Source organism: Magallana gigas, chromosome 2 (assembly GCF_963853765.1).
Source record: "Magallana gigas chromosome 2, xbMagGiga1.1, whole genome shotgun sequence".
In the NCBI taxonomy this organism is placed as follows: domain Eukaryota; kingdom Metazoa; phylum Mollusca; class Bivalvia; order Ostreida; family Ostreidae; genus Magallana; species Magallana gigas.
In genome coordinates, this window is record NC_088854.1 from 11,828,132 (window position 1) to 11,847,774 (window position 19,643).

The 19,643-nt window shown below is 34.3% G+C and overlaps 1 protein-coding gene across 1 annotated transcript in view; it reads left to right on the forward strand.

Moving 5' to 3' along the window:
* LOC105325241 (eukaryotic translation initiation factor 5B) overlaps nucleotides 1–19,643 on the forward strand; it is a 52,817-nt gene that overhangs the window by 16,857 nt on the left and 16,317 nt on the right. The window contains exons 15-23 of the mRNA XM_011424714.4: nucleotides 1,534–1,601; nucleotides 2,302–2,443; nucleotides 2,784–2,915; nucleotides 6,245–6,427; nucleotides 11,632–11,793; nucleotides 12,761–12,892; nucleotides 16,862–16,993; nucleotides 17,337–17,413; nucleotides 19,134–19,437. Coding sequence (XP_011423016.3) covers nucleotides 1,534–1,601; nucleotides 2,302–2,443; nucleotides 2,784–2,915; nucleotides 6,245–6,427; nucleotides 11,632–11,793; nucleotides 12,761–12,892; nucleotides 16,862–16,993; nucleotides 17,337–17,413; nucleotides 19,134–19,437 — 1,332 coding nt within the window. The remainder of the gene's footprint in view (nucleotides 1–1,533; nucleotides 1,602–2,301; nucleotides 2,444–2,783; nucleotides 2,916–6,244; nucleotides 6,428–11,631; nucleotides 11,794–12,760; nucleotides 12,893–16,861; nucleotides 16,994–17,336; nucleotides 17,414–19,133; nucleotides 19,438–19,643) is intronic.

Sequence of the window (19,643 nt, forward strand, 5' to 3'; positions counted from 1 at the left end):
TTAATATTCTTTGTTAAAGCTGAACTTTTTGAGATATTCCTCATATCAATGATGTCTTGTTACCTGTAGAGAAATTTTCTTGACATGAGAATAGTCTTCATTATGTGAAGTGGTGAAAAAAATAAAACTGGCAAGTATGAAATACTGATCCTCGACCTTGAGTAAAGATGCAAGGAGCAAAGAATGTCAGTTAAATTGAAATCCTCTTCATTATAAATGAGTCATGAGTTATCTTCCTTTTTCCTCTGTGCCATGCTTTCTGCTTGGATTAAAATACTATGTTGTGTTAAAATGTGCCTGAAAAGGCATCAACATCATTTACAATGTTGGACTGAATTTAATCAAAATAATGTAAAAACATCAAATTATGTTCTGTGAAAACTGAGGATTATGTAACTTATCAATCTGCACGCTTGAGTAATGTGCTATGGCCTTACATTAGTACACAGATGTCAGATAGATTATTGTGGATAACCAAAATAACTATTATATAACAGGAATTTCTTTGAATGTTGCTTACTTTAAAACTGTTTTTGATAATATCTTCTAACATGACTATTTGGGAAAAATCATACTTTTTGATGAAATCATTCATGATTTGAATAATTATAATTTTTTAATTAATTTTTTTTTCAAATTGTGTTTTGATGAGTATTAAGTTACTAGGTTATCTTAAAAAGCTTTTTTGTTTTCATGATTGTTCATGGTATTCTAATTATATTGAGATTATCCTGCAAAAAAAATCAAAACAAGTGGAAATGCTGGGGCAGTTTGTATGTGTTTTTGAGTGTACTGGTTGATAAATGACAGGATAAACGTGTCAGCAAACTTCACCACAGTCATCAATTGTTTTAATTTATGGTCGTTTCCTCTCGTTCTCGATGCAGTCCACACTATATCTTTTTTACATTTAGTTTTTGGCATAGTTTGCATTTGGGATAATTTTTCATTCTCCTTTTTCTGCACTTGAATAACTCCGTCATAAATATTTTTTCAATCGATATTGAGTTGCATGTGCAAGACAACCAAGATTGTGTTCGGTGTGGTCTTAATCTTAATCTGGATTAGTAAATGCCGAAAAGTGGGGAGGTGTAGAACACATCAATCTTTGTATTCAAATGATATTTAGTTAAGAAATTATGGAGTATGAAATTTCAGATTTAGATAGTAATTAATTTGTTATCAAGATACACAATAAGAACTTGCAGTGCATTCAATACACTGAAAATGAAATGCTATAATAGGTCAAGGTTGGGGTTGGGGTTGGGGGTTGCTGATTGGTCAAGAATAGAATATATAGAAAACTCAAAATTGTAGCCAAAAAAATTGCATATTTACCTTCACAAACTGTAAGAGATGCTATGTACACATGTCTTTGGGCATGCTTATTTTTGGAAAACGATCCATTTCAAACTGTACAATGTCTCTGAGGTGAAAAGATTTCTGAATTGAAGTACTTTTGGACAAAGAAAATACTGCATGTTTAGACTTACTTATCATCAATTAAAAGATTTTGTTTATTGTGTTTTGTAGTTCTCTAAAATAGAATTAAAACTACCAGGTCTCCTTATTATTGACACACCTGGACACGAGTCTTTCAGGTAAGTCAGCTGGTAGCTGCAGAAATTATTTACATCAGTTGACTTTCACTATTTTATCTGAAAAAAAGGTACAATTAACAACAATTATCGTTTACTGATGAAGTTAGGGACATTTAAATGAATTTCTTTAGCAAGTTCAGTGAAATTTTGAGGACATTGGATATTCAGTATTTGAATAAACATGAAAATTAAAGAAATAAGTCAATCTGATTAAAATCAGATCCTTGATCCTCTTATTGTTTTTCTATTGTCGCTACACAAGGATCTTCTCGTGTAGCGACAGTAGAAAAACAATGAGTGGATCGAGAATCTGATTTTAATCAGACTGAGAAATAAGTCTAAAATCCTTAAAAACTAGTTTATGTTTAATGGAACAATAAAGTGCAAGATTTTTGCTAGTGCTGAACTGTAGCATACTGGTCTATCTATCTAAAATTATAAAGAGATGTACACATAAGAAGCTAGCTAGTGGACAAAAAGCCAGAAAATTCGCAATGTTTACGAGATTTGATAATCTGATTATTACAAACATTATAGATATTGTACTTATCATAACCCTTACCTCCATGAATTTGGTTTATATGTATTATTCCATAAATTAAGGTGGATGTGCTACATTTTTCTATAAGCATTAATTGTACTTTAATTTGTCATGAATGAAAAACTTTATTAAATTGGACTTTTCTTGTGATGTTGACAGTAATCTGCGATCTCGGGGGTCCTCTCTGTGTGACCTGGCCATTCTGGTGGTGGATATCATGCATGGTTTGGAACCACAAACAATAGAATCCATCAATCTTCTCAAGGACCGCAAAACACCATTCATCATTGCTCTAAATAAGGTGAGAGAACTGGCAGATACTTCCATTTCTGTGTTACCAACATCCTGTATTTTTTGCGTCTCTGTTGTTTTAAAATTGTGTAAAACGTATAAGAATGAGGTTCGTATTTAATTTTTAACATGCCTTAACTGGAAAATGAATGAGTTGTCTAGATATATGAGAAAGTGACATGATTTATAGAGAATTTGTTAACACATGTACATGTTTAAATGTGTAACCTACTGATCATTATGCTAATGACAAAGCATAAACAAGTACAATATTTCACATAGAAAAATGAAGGGAACATTTTTTATAAGGATGATAATTTTGACGTTTTTGTCTTGACTTGGTTTTGCAGATTGACAGACTTTATCAGTGGAAGCCAATGCCCCACACTGATATTGTGAACACAATAAAGAAACAGAGCCCTAACACCAAGTCTGAGTTTGACACGCGGACCAGTGAGGTCGTTGTACAAATGGCAGAGCAGGTCAGTGTCTAAACACCAGCATACAATGGGGTCTTGTGTTGTGAAGGAATAAAGTATCACAATGCATCATGTTTTTTCAGAAAAATATAAAACAATATCGGTATATATTTCTAGTTCATCTGAGATGAAAGCTTAACTGAGCTTTTCTGATTACCTTTTGTCTGGCATCTGTCTGTCTGTAAGTCTTCCTACTTTTTCCACAGAAAAAAAAGGCTGAAACGTGTGTGGAAGCATTCTTTGTTAGTGTAGATTCAAGTTTGTTCAGATCATGATTTCTTGGGGTAGGGTGGAGTAAGAAGGGATGTCACATTTTTACATAGTTAAAGCTGCATGGTTCAATTTTTTTTAGCTATTTCAGTATCAAATCATTTTCCATACAAATCAATTATCTTAGAAAGTTATAGTTTTTTGCCTATTTACACCAGCAGAATCGGTCTCCTTTCAAAGTTAGAAATATTTAAAGTAAATAAAATAATATCTTTATGGGTATACAAAAAAATAAACCAAACTGCATCATGGGAATGTTTAGAAAATGGGAACCATTTGGTTCCTTTCCTGAATGATTGAGTTTATTCAACCCATATGCTATCATTGTAAACAAAGCAAACTCCAGAAATATTAGTGAACAAAATGTACATTGGATTATTTTTGATTTGCCAAAACATTATGACCTTTATTTATAGCAATGTCAAAGTCGTAACACAATCATAGCCTCCTCCACATTAGTGGCAAATTTTAATATGAGGCAAAATAACGCGGTACCCTTTTGTGTCATATGTGTTGTAAAAAAAATTTTGTACATCATTTTTTCATTGAAATATGGCTTAATTTAATGGGAAGCATAACCATTGTTTAAAAGCTTTCACAAAATTTGATATTAAATAGAACCAAACAGCTTTCAATTGGAAAAAATCAAAAAATCTTCTTGACAGAATATTTTATGGTAACTACTTATATGCAAGCAACCTGACATATAGTTGATTCTCAGTTGTTCAAACCATGACTCCTGGACAATTCTTGTGCCTCAAAAGGGTCTCATAATTTGATATTAGATACTAATAAAATGTTTAAGATCATCTCAAGAACTGCAATGCCACATATGTGATATACTGCGGAATCATCATTGTTCATGGGGGGGGGGGGGGGGGGGGGGTTACCCTTGCACATTGACCCCATTAATAAAAATTTAACAGTAATTATGCAATAATCCTGTTTAAGAGATTTTTAACTGTTTAAACTGTGATGGAGAGGTTAAAAAAATTGGTACAGTAAAACTCGGTTATAGCGAAGTCCTAGGGACCGATGGATTAGCTTCGCTATATCCGTAATTCGTTATATTCGTTTAACGAATTCGTAATAATAACAATAGCGAATTCACTTTATACATTTTTTCTTTTACCAGACTATAATTTTTGCTAATTGAGTATATATTCTTTTGATACCTTTAATAATCAGATTGTGACTTGAAACATTTATATGAAAATAAATTCATTCAAACTATTATGTTAAATGGTAGGGCAGATGTTTTAAACGGTAAAGAAATTCGATATAAAAGTGTAAAATTTCGATATTATTCACCTCTACGGGACTCAAAATCAGTTCGCTATATCCATAAATTCGTTATATCCAAATTCTTTATAACCATAAAATTTTGCAAAGATTTGTTAAGAATTTTACTGGGGACTCAAAAAAACTGCGCAATATGTGAGAATTCGCTATATCCGTGTTCTAACTAAACGAGTTTTACTGTATAGGAATGCATCTTACTCATGGGACTTTTCCAGAAGGGAATAGGGGATGAGAATCTCAAAATTCATCTTGTGTACAGTATCAGTAGGAACATTTCAACAGAATTAAAGGAACTCTGGGCCAGTGCTTGATATATTCAGTTCTAGATTGAACTATTGACAAGTACTGTCTTGATGTTTTAGGAGGCTAGAGCTCAACAAATTACCCATCAGATCTTCTTTTCAATTTTAGAATAGCCCTAAACATAAAGGATAATTCCAGATATACCAGCAGTAGCCATATCTCTATATAGAGCTCTTCATCATAAGTGTCTAAAAATAGCCACTTCATCTTTGCATAATTTGAATTAGCTGGTCTTTAACATTATTGTACCAGGAACACCCTTAAGTTCTTGGCCTGTGGGGAGATGATGCCAAGTGAAAGATTTAAAAGCTAATTAAGAAAGTAAAAATATTGTGAATAAATAGATTTAAACAAAGGACAGTAAATATTTACTGTAATAATTTATTCATGCCAGCTGGTATTAAAAATCTTATTGGATGCTTGAACATTTTAAGTAAGACCTTTCTAGTGATTGAAGATGAAATTTAATATAATTAGGATTTAGTTTTTCTTAATTGCTTTGCTGTGCACGATGCAAGATATGAGGCATTAACACTTTCTCCAAGTATGTAATGTCAGAATAATTTTGTCAAATATTGACTTTGTAGTTTTACATATTATGTTAATCAAGAGATTAAAATAAGATAAATTTTGCGTTATAAAGATTGTTTTTTTAAATATCAGCAAAAAATTGTCATTATTGATAGCTATACTTTACATTTTAATGCAGGAAACTGGATAATACTTGCTTTATGAAATTAAAGTCATGCTTTCAAACAAAGCACTGATGAAAGCTTAAAAATTAAGTTGTAATTAAGATTGCACAGCACATCATCCATTACCCATAAAAACAAGTTAGTAACAAAAGCATTGGTTATTTTAAGTAGAGCTTTTTAAGAACCGACTGCATTTTTGGACTGTTTTTGACTTACCATTATGTTGAAAAATGTGTGTGTTCCCAAATAAAGATATTGAAAAAGAATTATATTTGATGGATGCATAATATATCTTTAAAAAAATGATTTTGCAATTAAAAGATCAATATTTTCCATTGATTTTATTTTAGGAATGTTTGGTATTTTTCATACTTAAAAAAATTTGTTTGATTTTTAATTTTAATTGGATGTAAATTTTTTTATATTTTTACTGGCTGTAAGAAATTTAAGCGACTCAAATTTGCTGTTAATTGTTGTACAATTAAATTATCTAATGCAAAGTCCAAAAGTGTAAGGTAGACTTGAAAAACCATTTTCACAGTTAAACAGATAGAATTCTTGAAATTGTCATATATTTCCATGCTTTATGTTGGCTAAGATCATTTTAATTAGATTTATATTATTTGCATGTTAAATGTTAATGTAGTATTTGATTTATATTTGAAATAATTTTTGGACTATCAATCTCTAAATTATTTTTTCTGTGAATTTTTTTGTATACATTTATCTTGTTAGTGTTTAAAAAAATTGTATCTTTTACAGGGCATCAATGCAGCATTATTTTATGAAAATAAAAATGTGAGGGAATATGTCTCTTTGGTGCCCACCTCCGCCCACTCTGGAGATGGAATGGGCAACTTGATTGCCATACTTTGTGAGTTGGCCCAAACCATGATGGCCAAGAGACTGGCATACAGTGATGAACTGCAAGCCACTGTCATGGAGGTACGGAAGAGTTATCTTTCTTTGTATTGCTGAATATCAATTTGACACGTGTGATAACCAATCAAGGGCCCTCTAGGGTCATGTATAAATTGAACAATATATTCATTAGAAATTAAGCTGTCTTTAATTTTCACATTAGTCTTAAATTGTTTTATGGAGTGAAAGTGTATACCGGTAATACAATATGAGATGCAATATATATGGCCGGAAGTTAGATTATAGAGATGTTTGATGACAAGTATCAAGGGACAGTGCCTGTGTACAGTTAATCAGACTGGTGGACTAGGCTGAAAGATGTCCGGTCAATCTATTTATACATACATTTTTAGAAAAAATAATATGTATCTTTGAAACCAATATTGATAATTGCGTGCTTCTTGGAAATGAAGACTTCTAAGGATGGACACCATGATGAGTGATGTAAGATAAGAGAATGAGCAGGAAAAAATGAGCGGAAATCGTAAAACAGTAATATAATTGTAAAGGCATGATTAGATGCAGAGAATGTTTATATGGGAATTTGAAGTGGAGTTCTCCAGATGTTACATAGATAATGTTGTGATGGGTGGGGGAGGGGGAGATAATCTTCCTCAGTACACTGAGAGAGACCAGTTTGGAATAATCTGACCTGTGCTGTAGTTTAATTGCTCCATAGTGCCTTATCAATTCATTCTAAACTCAGATAGTGGGCTTACCCAGCCTTAAGATCTCCCTCCTCTGTAATAAGCCTTTTCCTCTTTAACTTTGATGAGCCAAGAAACAGGAAATGAATTGATAAAATGTTACGCAAGCCCCTTCACTCAGGTGTAAGCATTTCATTCATAAATCTCATTATCAGTACTCAAGATTGTGCAAGACCCAGAGCCTCGCGAGATGAATTCCTCCCTTCATTCATGTCCATTGAAGAATTCCGTGTTTATATCTGATTTATTGCATAAGACTTATTGCCCTATTGTTGTGTAGGACAAAGTATTGGTGGGTTTTCACCCAAGACAGTGTAAGCTTTCAATTCTTAGGAACCAGCTATTTAAGGGGAGAATGAACTTCAAACGCTTTACTAGAGTCTTATTTGTCGCTAAACATTTGCTTTCTGAAGTGTTTCAAATGTCTCTCTTGCTTTAACAATTTGTACATATTTGACTTTCCACTTAAAAAGTCAACAATAAATGGTAGATAAATCACAATATTGATATTTACTTTTTAAGAGGTGCTAAAAAAATACTGAAGTATAAGATTCAGTATCAAAGAGTTAGTATTTTTATTCACAGTATCTGATAGAGTTTTTTTTTTTTTTTTGGGCAATACAAGCCTTCTCTCTATTATTTTTTTTCTCTTTTTTTTTTCTAAAAAAATACCTCAAATACAAGATCCACAGGCAAGATAGGGGACAAGATAGAGTAAAAGTACCTGGGCAGGCTTGTTACAAGATGTCTGTTGTGGAGAGGAAGTCTGCTATCTGATGACCGCTAAAATCTGATCTTATCTCCGCCTGGCTCTTCATTTCTCATTCACAAACGGGGCACCTTTCTGAAGTGAACTTTGTGCCTGTTATAAATGCCAGTGCATTTAACATACTTATAAGACTTTGCTAAATTCTCATCTCAGCTGTTATCGGAAATGTATCTATAAATTGAAATCATATTTATCTGTAGATCAATAGTACTCATGCGATCAGTGATTAGGGAGTGTCTTCATCTTTTATTACTGTTTGTAGATAACATATCATGAGGTGATGGTTTGATTCCTTAGAAGCCTACAGGAGAATCAACTTTTTATTTTAGTGGATCATTACAATTATATTGAAGTATTGATTTGTTCATTGGTATTGCAATATTTAGTCAAAGTATGCAATTGAAGGAGGAAATTGCCCTTAAGAAGTTCTTGTAAAACGTTATGTCCCAACATGGAGTGAAGGCATAACATCATGCAGCCTACATTGACAGAGGTGGCCGCTGGGATTGATCTCGTGAAACTCAATAAGTGCCAGTGCCGACACCAACTACTTCATTCTTGTAAAATTCATCTCAAATTCACCGAAAGTCACCTGAATTCACAGACAAGCTGCCCCTACTGTTTCCGGCCCTGACCCTCTTTCTTTCAAGTAATTGCGTACATTTCCATTTCCTGCATTCAACCATTGTTAAGAAATGTGTCTTTTTTTATATATAAAAGTGATGGTAAAAGTACATGCAAAAGTTTTTTTTTTGTGTGTGTTCATTTATTAAAAAGATAATTTCTATTTCTTAGTTTGCTTTTACACCAATTCATCAGTATATGGATAGAAACCTTTTTGATTCCATTTTCGGTTTTTTTGCAATAAGTCAGGGACTGGTGTTTTCCAGTGAAACAGTTTTATTTGTTTCACAAGGATATTAGATTTGACACCAGAGACTTGCACACATCAGATTTTAGATGAAAAGATCGGGGCTAGTCTTCAACAACACATCCACACATGCAAGAATAATACAAAATGGTGGGACAAAAAGTGCAGTATCATGCAAGCAGCAACTAGGGGATTGTTTTTCTAGCAGAGAATCTATGGTGACCACACAGGGAGACTTTTGATTTAAATACTGGCTTTCAGAAATAAAAATCTAGGAGCCACAAGATTTACAAGAGTAGGATGGATGGGTGGATGTTAAATGATCGCCTTTATATAAATTTGACTGAAATTCAATGTTTCATTCATGAAAAATAGTTGGAACAGATTTAAAATATGTCCCTTTAAAATTTTGTTTTTAATTGAATTCAAGTTTGGTTTATTTTGATACAGTACAAAATTCAGCAAGTTGGCTCACAACAAAATATTCATTGATAAGTATCCAGTTAATTTACAAACTGCCATTTAGATTCCTGAATCGATCTTGTTTGAGTTTGTTGAATCACCTTGGCTGAATGCTACTTACAAACATTATTCATTGGGATAAGTTATTGCTTTTAGAGAATGATTCTGCACTTTAAAGATCTAAAGCTAATGACAACAAACTACAGGCTGTTGTTTCTTCTGGAACATTAGTTTCTGAGCAAAAAGTACATGTAATGTTCACTACTCCTTTGGTCTAGGTGCTGTTATCAGTGATGTCTACTTCATGCCAAAAATCAAATTAATCAAATGTTTCCCTGACTTTGGATCCAGCTAGGTGTGGTGTGCTAGCCGCCACAGGGCTCTGTTCTCTTTGAGTTGCTAGTAGGTGGGTCGACCATGATCAGATCCCAGGAAACATCAATAAATTTCTCTCTCTAATCACAATTACCAGGAACCAATGTATTTTGATGCCAAAAGATTACTCTACCAGGGAATATAAAGAAGATTATTGGAACAAGTATGAATGAAATAGCAGTAGTCCTGATGGGAGGATGGCTGAAATTCCAGGATTTCTGGATCAAATAATGTTCCATCGGTATCAAGAATGAGTTCACTCAAGGACAACCTAGAAAGGAAACCTCTGCCATAGACAGTCTGCAATCAACCAACACAGATTACATTCATTCAATTTGATATGTTGTGGAGTAATTTTATGGTACAGTAAAACAGAATCTTTGGAGCCAGGGCTTTCTTATTTATGAATGAAGCCAACAAAAAAGAAATAATGCCTCACTAGCATATCAAAGTACTATAGCAACCCCAGCTCTAATATAACAATTATAGCCACCATTGTGACATAATCACCATCTGAATGGCAAAATCGTTTGGCATGCTCCCATTAAAAAAAATTTTGTAAGTTTTTCATAAACTCAATATAAAGAAGAGTTGAAAAGACCTGATGAATGCAGAGATTTGGCGTCAAATTCTAATTGGAGGCTGGACAGAGATATGTGGTTTTCTATTTCTAAAGAAAAATCATGTCTAATGGATGTTTAGTTTACAAAAAGAAAAAGAAGCATGCTTCTTTTTTTCTATTTAATCATAAAATGTTGAAATATGATGCCATGGAGCTGTTTATATTTCACACTTATATGGGATTTTATTCACAAACTAGATTAAGAATAGAACCCAATGTACTTAGGATATGATATCAAAGTACATTTGGCTGCAATCTTCAAATCAGAGACAGTAATAACACTCCAATATTTATACCACACTTAGAGAATATACATTAACCTTGAAAGGATTTTATGTACCAAAGATAGATATTGAATTGACTTTATTTCACACTTCCTTGAAACTCAAAACATTCTTCAAACGGTGATAGAAAGGTCTGATATTACACTGAATTAAGTGCATTTAAGGAGCATTTCATTAATCAACACAAATTTCTTTAAAGTGTATTTTTAATGTGTTGGAAGACCTCATTTCCTCATTTTTGTACGTTGTAGAAGCTATCCAGTACGCGCGTGAAATCCATGTTGTCAGCGATGACTTGTCTGTTATGCACGTACTCTAAGACATTGTTCGGAACGAGAGCATTTCCATGTTAACAAGTAGCTAGAGCCTTGTCTAGTTAGCTAACATTGACCCAGGCCTTAGATCTCCTGTCATTTCCCAAATGCAGAGCTTATAATCATCAGGGTCTTCTAACACAAACATATTGCTGCATCCTCCAGGTACAAGTCCGTTCTCTTTTCTAGGTGAGTTGTCTGGAACTCCCACTCATTTGACACTTTGAGGAGTCTTTCCCCTGATTTACAATAAGAGTTTACAAAGTTTCTGGTAAGATGACTCAGAGGGAGAGAGCCCTGCGGAGCTCTTGAAGGCTTTTGAGTTAAATCTAGACTCTACTGGCCCCCTGAGTTTATCTTGTCTCGCACAATTTGTGAATGAGGGGTCACCCCACTTTAGTCTGTTGACACCACTACTAAATCATATCCAGAGTGTATCAATCTGCTGAATGGTTGTGAATCATACTCTAAAAGAATAACTTTGGAGAGTATTCGTGTGCATTCAAGGTCACTCCAGACTGGGTCAAGGTTAGGAGTTAGTTTTATCATGAGTGGTGTAGACGTTTATCAGCAAGTCATCTAAATTAGGAAGAACAGTTATGACAGAATTCATTTAAGAAAAACGGATATCCTTATAATTTTAATGAAATAATTGTTCACAAGTCAATGTGGGCCCTTATATTAAAACAACACTTAAAACAACACAAAATATCATCGAAACTATAGTGCATTATTAAAATAGATGTTGAAATAAAGGTGTTTTTTCTTATAACACCTGTGTAATTGTTTTGCGATTTACATACAAAATTTTCTTTTTCTTTTAGGTGAAAGCCCTGCCTGGCCTGGGAACAACAATTGATGTGATACTGGTCAACGGGAGCATCCATGAGGGTGATCAGATCATAGTGCCGGGCACTGAGGGCCCCATAGTCACCCATATACGGGGCCTACTGATGCCTCAACCAATGAAAGAGCTCCGAGTCAAGGTATGTCTTATCAAACAAAAATCAGCACAGTCCTGCATAGATTTGATTTTTTTTCTTATTTAATTTGCAATGAGTTGTTCAGCAAAAGTTCAGTGGTGTTCTTTTGGTCACTAGAGCTGTGTTGCTATCTGATTTGCTTAAAACTTCAATCAAAGATCAGTAAAACTGTGCACGTCGGCTTATTTCAATAAAAAAAAAAAAAGAGATGAAATAAAGGAGTGAAAGATTTCATTCATTTGTAATAACAGAAGTCAGAAATGATGTTAATACTCAGGTCTTTTTCACCACTTTAAAAAGCCACTGTAAAATATGCAGAATTAGACGTTAATACACATCCTGTTCATTGTGATCAGCCTTTGTAATGTGTGATATTTCAAATTTAATCATTCTCTAATAGCAGTTTTATGCAGTGTTTGGCAGTTTTTAAAACTTTACTGACTTGATTTTTGTGCATGGAACTGTAAAATAGCCCTTTTAAGAGGTTTCACAAATACATGTGATAAAAGATACTACACGAGAGCTTGCAATAGGAAATAATCTGCATTAAGTACAATGTTAACATAAATGTATTAATTGGGAATTGGCCTCTATACTTAAGATCTAATATGCTATGCAGTAATTCACAGAACTTTCATGGTTAGTTATAGAATAGAATGCATAAAGTGCTGAAATTAAGATTAAATTGGTTATGGTAGGTTTGCTTGATAACGGATCATCAACAAACACAAAAAGCTAAGGAACTTTTAGAAGTAATTAAGAGAAAAAATTTTATTAGGCCACTTTTTGAAAAAAATATTGTATTGTTTCTGTTGGTCATTCGATTTGTTGGTTGGGTTGGTTGACCGTGTGTTTCCATATCAATATCTAAAGAACACTGCAGAACACACTTCAGACTTGGTATGTAGGTTTCCCGAATTGAGTACTAGTACACATTTTTTGAAATTTACTGTTAAATGTGTTTTTGCAGTCCAACTGGGAACATCACAAGGAAGTGAAGGCAGCCCAGGGAGTAAAGATCATCGCCAAGGAGCTGGAGAAGTCCCTGGCCGGCCTCCCAATGTATGTGGCCAAAAGAGACGATGAAGTGGAGTATTACAAGGTACAGAGGGAACATTTTGGCTTCAATGTTATAGGTTTCAGGTTTTAAAAAATGATATTGACATAAATGCAGAAGGAGTGGCAATATTTACCCAGTTACTCATTCGGTATTATGGTTATCTGTGAAAATGTATGTATCTGGTTAGTTTAAAAAAAACTAAAACATAACCCTTGTCCTGACCATATTTTGTCTCTCCTTGACTCAATGTGGCTCGAACCTTCCAAAAAGACAGGAAGGAGCAAAATTTTAGGTCAAATGTCAAGGTCATTGCAGACTGTAAAATTCTTGACCTAGCCTTATGTTTTATTCCCTTGGCCTTATCTGCCTTATACATCATCCATATACATTATCCTTATTATGCTTGTTGGATGAAGGATGCGTAATGACCTTTAACTAGTTTTCTAAATCAGAGGATAATGTCAAAGCAAGGTCATCTCAGTGATGTCTAGCAAGGTCATCTCAGTGATGTTCAGAGTATAATGTCAAAGCAAGGTCATCTGTGTGATGTCCAGTATGTCAATGATTTTGATTAGTGCCAGGTAGGGTCCTAGAGGTGGGATCAAGGGTATTGGTCATTGATTATGATACTGTAGTTATTGTTGAAGCTGTTCAGCTTTTGAATGGTAATACATCATATACTAAAAGCAATCAGATTGTTTCAAATCCAATCCTTAAGTATAATGTCAACTTTTTATATAAAAAGCTGGCACAAACTGACAGAAAGTTTATAAGATTTCAAAGATATAGACACAGAGTGTTTTTTATGAACAGCTTGATAATTATTGTTTATCTATTTGTCTTATTGTTTGAATATGAAATGTTGATGTATCCTAAGAAGAACTGTTAAGCCTTATCTAATTCTTGCTGAAAAGTGCATGGAACTCACAGAAACCCTGATATAGAATCTGAAGCAGACTGCGGCCGCTTTGGAGTGCACAATATTTCACAAAATGCACCGAAGAAACACCCAGCACACCAAAAAGGATCTGCAGGCAGCAGGCTGGTTGTACTTGTTGCTAAATCAACCTAGAAGTGTGGATAAGGACTCTGAGGGCCGAACTGTCATCCTTCATATGTTAGGGGAAATTAAGAATTTGTCTTCTTCTACTTTAAAGCACTGGTGCTGCACTTTTATCTGCCTCCGTTGCATTAATGCACTATTAAGTCATAGGTTTTAGTCGGAACAAAAAGGTCAAAACCAGTGTTTAGTGTGTGTATATATTTAATGGTAGTCAGAGCACATGTAACTGTAACTGCAAAACTGAGACAGATTGCGTGCACAGTGACGATGGGTTGGTTTTCTGATTTTAGAAAGATGAGGTACAAGTACTATTCAGTCTAACCTTTTCTCTTTGTGCAGCCTAATGGGCGTTAGTGCAGGAAAGTCATTGATCTTGGTGCTGTTAGCCTAGCGGGAACTTTTGGAAGACATATTTTCCCCATTCACAAGTGCTTTGTCTTTTTGATTTTGTCACCCCCTAGATCTCTGCCATTCTGTATCAGTAACAGTAATTGGTGGAATGTTATTAATGGTTTACTTTCATCTTTTAATCGATGTCTTGTGACAGTGTGATGGCATGAAAAAAAAAATTAATACGTTTTTTTAAGGGCTGTAAAGACTTGAAAAGGATGGCTATATCTGGTTATTAATTAACATATTAAACAATTTTTACACTGTAAATGACCGAACAACTTTTGATCCTGTGGTCAACAATGATGGATCTTGGACCCATTACAGCAGTTGCCACAAATTGCTTGGGAATTCATCTCCCATATGGGGAGAATATTTATAACTGCCTACTCAGCATTTAAACAAGCACACCTGTCCCTGTCAAGGGATTTACATATTATTGCCTTTCAAAAAAGAATTCCAGCGATGAATAGATATTTTAAATTACCCGGAATGTCAATTCATTGTTATCACCCAGTACTAGTATATTACACATGTATATTTATGTAAATTTTTTCTATAGATGTGTATAAATTGTTATAGAATAAATAATTTTACTAGAATGACAGAAATTACAATAAAATTCTACATATTTACCACACCCCAAATGTGAAAAGAATTTTTTTGGGTCAAATATTCATTCATTTTGAAGTGTTTGCAAATTCAAACACATAGTGAAGCAATTGAATTAGATTTTCTCATTTCAAAAATCGAACTAGGGGCTTGAACAGCTGTCAAACTGAAATTGATTAGACTGCTTTGGTATGTTAATGTTTTAAGGTAAAAAGAGTCTACAGGCCATTTTATCAATGAAACCACACACATTAATCAATACAATCAATGGACGGTAGCTACATTTCCTGTCGATTTGTGTTGATTTTGTTCATTCTCATTCACACGATGAGAATTTAATGAAACGTGCCAGCCCTAGATTTTTTTTCTAAAGACTAAAGGTTAAGTCAATATTTCTGCATAATTTGGAGTCATCTGCACTCTTCTACCTATGGTGTGACCTATATATATGCCACCGGTCATTTGCACATTTCTGGGGACATTCAATTTCTCATTTTTCTGTTCTTATTTCACTTAAAGTGCATCAGCATAAAAGTGTCAGTATTCTGGTTTGCGAATACCGTATGTGTGTATACTCAGTCCCCCTAGCCATCAGTGTCTACATTCTCAAAATAGTCACATCAGCCGGTCTATTGTGTTCCATTCATTCTTTTTTCACTCCAAAATTTGGGAGAGCATATTAATAGATATAAACTTAGAGAAACTGCAAAACAGGGTCTTTGTCAGATAAAAAAAAAAGTAAATTAGGAAATATATTCAGGTAATTGGGGGGTTACCTGTATACTTTTTGTGGCAGGTGAAACCACAGTCTTCTCAGACCATTGGTTTTAAATAGATTGCTTTCTGCTTTTTCATAGTATACTTGAATGTATTTAGTTATTTTGATTTTTTTGTCTTTTGATAAATGTTGCCAAAATCTCATAACGTGTCACCAGTATAATCCCCGGCCATTAGATAAATTACAAGTTGGCGGTAATTTGCTGATTGTGTGGTATATAGATGCCACTGATAGCCTTGCCATGAAAGCTTTAAAAATCAATTTCAATCTTAATTGTCCATTGAAGATTTGTGGGAAAAAAGTTGTTTTCTGTCATGTATAAATATATCAAGTGTTTAAGGTAACTACAGGTATACATCATTTTTTACTATTGCTTTAATTTTTTGGTAATTGCAGGGTCATATTTTATTTCATTTTCATTCTAAGGGAACCAATTTCAAGATGTATTGATAGTAATTGAAGCATAAATCAGGGGATGACTTTCATTCATGCGGCAGTTTTCAAGACGTTCACTCCCAGTCCTTTGAAGGACCTCTTTGTAGTCCCCACTTTATTTCAAATATTAATTTCTTTTATGATAGAGTAATGGACCTCTTTAAGGTCGGCCTTATTCCACTTCGTGGAATGAAAAATCATTAATTTAGAGAAAAATAAGGTCTAATGGATCACTTTGTGCAATAATTATTTTTACACCACATAATTTCATTTTCGTTTCAGAGGAAGAAATCTTGTTAACCTTGCTAACTGTAAATTTAGAATGATAAATCCTTTCAGATGTCAAACAGTTTCTGCCCAATTTCAATCCAATAATCAATCTCATCTACCAAAACTGGCCACATCATAGAGTACTCCTGTACTCAGGCTTTCCCAGTTTGATCAAGCCAAATTTTCTTCAGAAAGTTTTTATTTCTATTTTTTTATTTTTCCAATAAATAACATATGATATTTGTAAGACTTCTCATTCATCAAATAAGAACACTCAATATTTAGTTTTCATGGCTTTTATTGGGACTTGTTTTTTGGTATTTTGTTTTTTTTTTGGGGGGGGGGGGGGGGGTCCTCATCCAAATAATATTGGATCTATAATACATGGCACTGTTCTTCTAATAATAAACTATGATGTCATATTACATTTTCGTTTCTGACATTGCTGATTTGTTGTTTACAGGAGGAGCTGTCTACGGCCCTCAAAGAGGTGCTGAGTGGTATCAAGCTGACGGAGAGGGGGGTCTTTGTACAGGCCTCCACCCTGGGATCTCTGGAAGCCTTGCTGGAATTCCTCCGCACTTCAAAAATACCTGTAAGCATCACTTGCTTAGAAACATAGAACAATTTTAACAAGAGCTTGGACTTTGGGTAGTTGTGTCAAACAGCATTATGAAATAGGCCAGTCTATTTCATTGCTTGTCACTCGGTCATTGCTCTTTGAAATCAACAAGATTTGTATGGTTTTTGAGCTATGACGACGCATCTGTGTATAACTCACTAACTGTGCAAAAAGTTAAAAGATTAATGAAAAAATTGAAGTAAGAAAATGATATTGCTCTTTCTTTCTTTTATTACAGTTAGAAAACAGAAGATACCAATGTTCTTTTTTGAGGAAACTTTTCATAGATTAACTTGTTAACTTTGTTGTCTTACAGTATGCAGGCATTAATATTGGTCCAGTGCACAAGAAGGACATAATGAAAGCATCCATTATGTTGGAACATGACAGTCAGTAAGTGGACTCTCAAAAAAAAAATGGAATAAAATTCACCTTTGTGTTCTTGTAAGGTAAAACAGCAGCATTTTATTGCACTGCACTTTACACACAAGTTTCCTATACAGCAATGTCAATGGACCATTGATAATGGCATCAAATGCTGCAAAGACTTGATTGACACAAATTTAGTCTAACGTGACATTTTATTTTGGAGTGTCATGTCTCATAGAAAACTAAAAAAAAGTATGAGCATTTCCTCTATTTTATTGCAGGAAAAGACAGCCATTAAATTGCTGGCAAAACTTCATTCACACATAATTGAAATTTTGAAGCGTTTGAAGAATATGGCAGCTTGATAATGCTGTAATGGTACTCTACTGGGAAATGAATTGATTCATTTTAGGGGATCTGGAATTTTAATGTGATGGGTTTTTTTTTCTTCTCCCCATTGATTAAATATCAGCATAACAACTCCATGGGAATTTATCATGTGTCTTTGCATTGAAAAGATTGCTGCATCACTGAAACTAATAATTTGTTCATTTAATACCATTGATTGAATGAGAAGAAAGGTGGGGGCTTTTCCCGCCTGTACTGGGTGTTTCCTTTAGAAAAAAACAAAAATCGATTCAATCAAGGCCTTTGGTAGCTTGGGAATGGGTTGTTGTACGTGATTCTTGGTAAGGGAATATCTGATCAATGATCAGAGCGTTTGTGCCAGATTAACTGTAAAACAATTGGTATTCATTACATCAAACAACCCTACATGCACAATATCTCCTGAACATGGGAGCATGTTTCTAATGTCAAGATACCAGGGTTTGGCTTCAGAGGCCACAGCAGACGTTTGATATTGATCCTGTTTGATGGGTCAGATTTCTTGCAGACTTGCATCTCGGTCCATTTCCTTCCTGTCTTGGCTGATTTGCCAGAACCAAGTACTTTTTTGTGTGGGTAACAGTGCCGTACTGGACTTTACTGCAGTATAAGGGAGTGAGAATAACCATGCCTGCACCTCTCCCCCACTGCATCAATGCTCCACAATATTAGCTAATATGTATTCAAATGAACTTTACAGTGACCGAAATATTTGTTTTGTTGCAATGCCACTTTGCTAATAAAGAGAGTATCATTCTCCTCCGCAGGTGTTTTAAAATGACAGCTTGACAGTTTAGTCTGTCACTGTGTATTGTTGACTGCCACCAATTGAAGTGAAACCCTCAGGTTTTGGGGCTGGTCTTTTTTGCACAACATGCACATCTTTTTTAAACTGCCTTTGGGAGTTGTTCTAAACATAATTGTGTCAAGCGATTACTTAAAAACTTTTCTATCCTGTAATGAAATGTGATGGTGGGTTTCTTTTACATGATCTATGATTTTCCATGTATTATAAATAAACCGTCATTCTATGTAATTGATGTGCATGCTGTTCTGATTGTCAAAGATATTACTGGTACAATTCAATATCAACACTACCACCCCCCCCCCCTTTTTTTTTATCCTTCTAAAATATGAAATGAACTGTTACAGTGCCAAGCACTGTAATTAATGTCAAGTCACTTTCATAATTTCTAATTTTAAGAAAAAATGACACTAGAACCCATATAAATAACATACCCTGTAGATGTTTCATGCCTAAATTGACAAAGATATAGGAATCAAACCAAGATCCTTTGAACACTAGTCCAGAGAAACTACACCTTTCATTATACATGTACAACTTTTGTACTTTCAGATATGCTGTGATTCTGGCATTTGATGTGCGGGTAGAAAGGGAAGCTCAGGAAATGGCGGACAGTTTAGGAGTGAAAATCTTCACTGCTGACATTATTTACCATCTGTTTGATAAATTCATGGCATTCAGAGATGAACTTAAGAAAAAGAGACAGGATGAGTTCAGACATATAGCAGTGTTTCCCTGCAAAATCCGAGTCCTGCCTCAATATGTGTTTAATTCTCGAGACCCCATTGTGGTAGGTGTGTGTGTGGAAGCTGGATTTGTAAAGGAAGGGACTCCACTCTGTGTCCCAAGCAAAGAGGTGAGCTCGCACTCAGCAGTAGAAATCATGTCATAAGGGGTATCAGCAGTGCTCTGTTTCATCAATATTGGTTGAACACTGATAGTTGTTCAGTCGATGTTCATGGAAGTACAACATCTGATACCATAATGTACCTATAAGACTATTGTCCATGATTTTACATATGTTTGAAAGTGTTCATTTTACTAATTCCGTGAAAATTGATG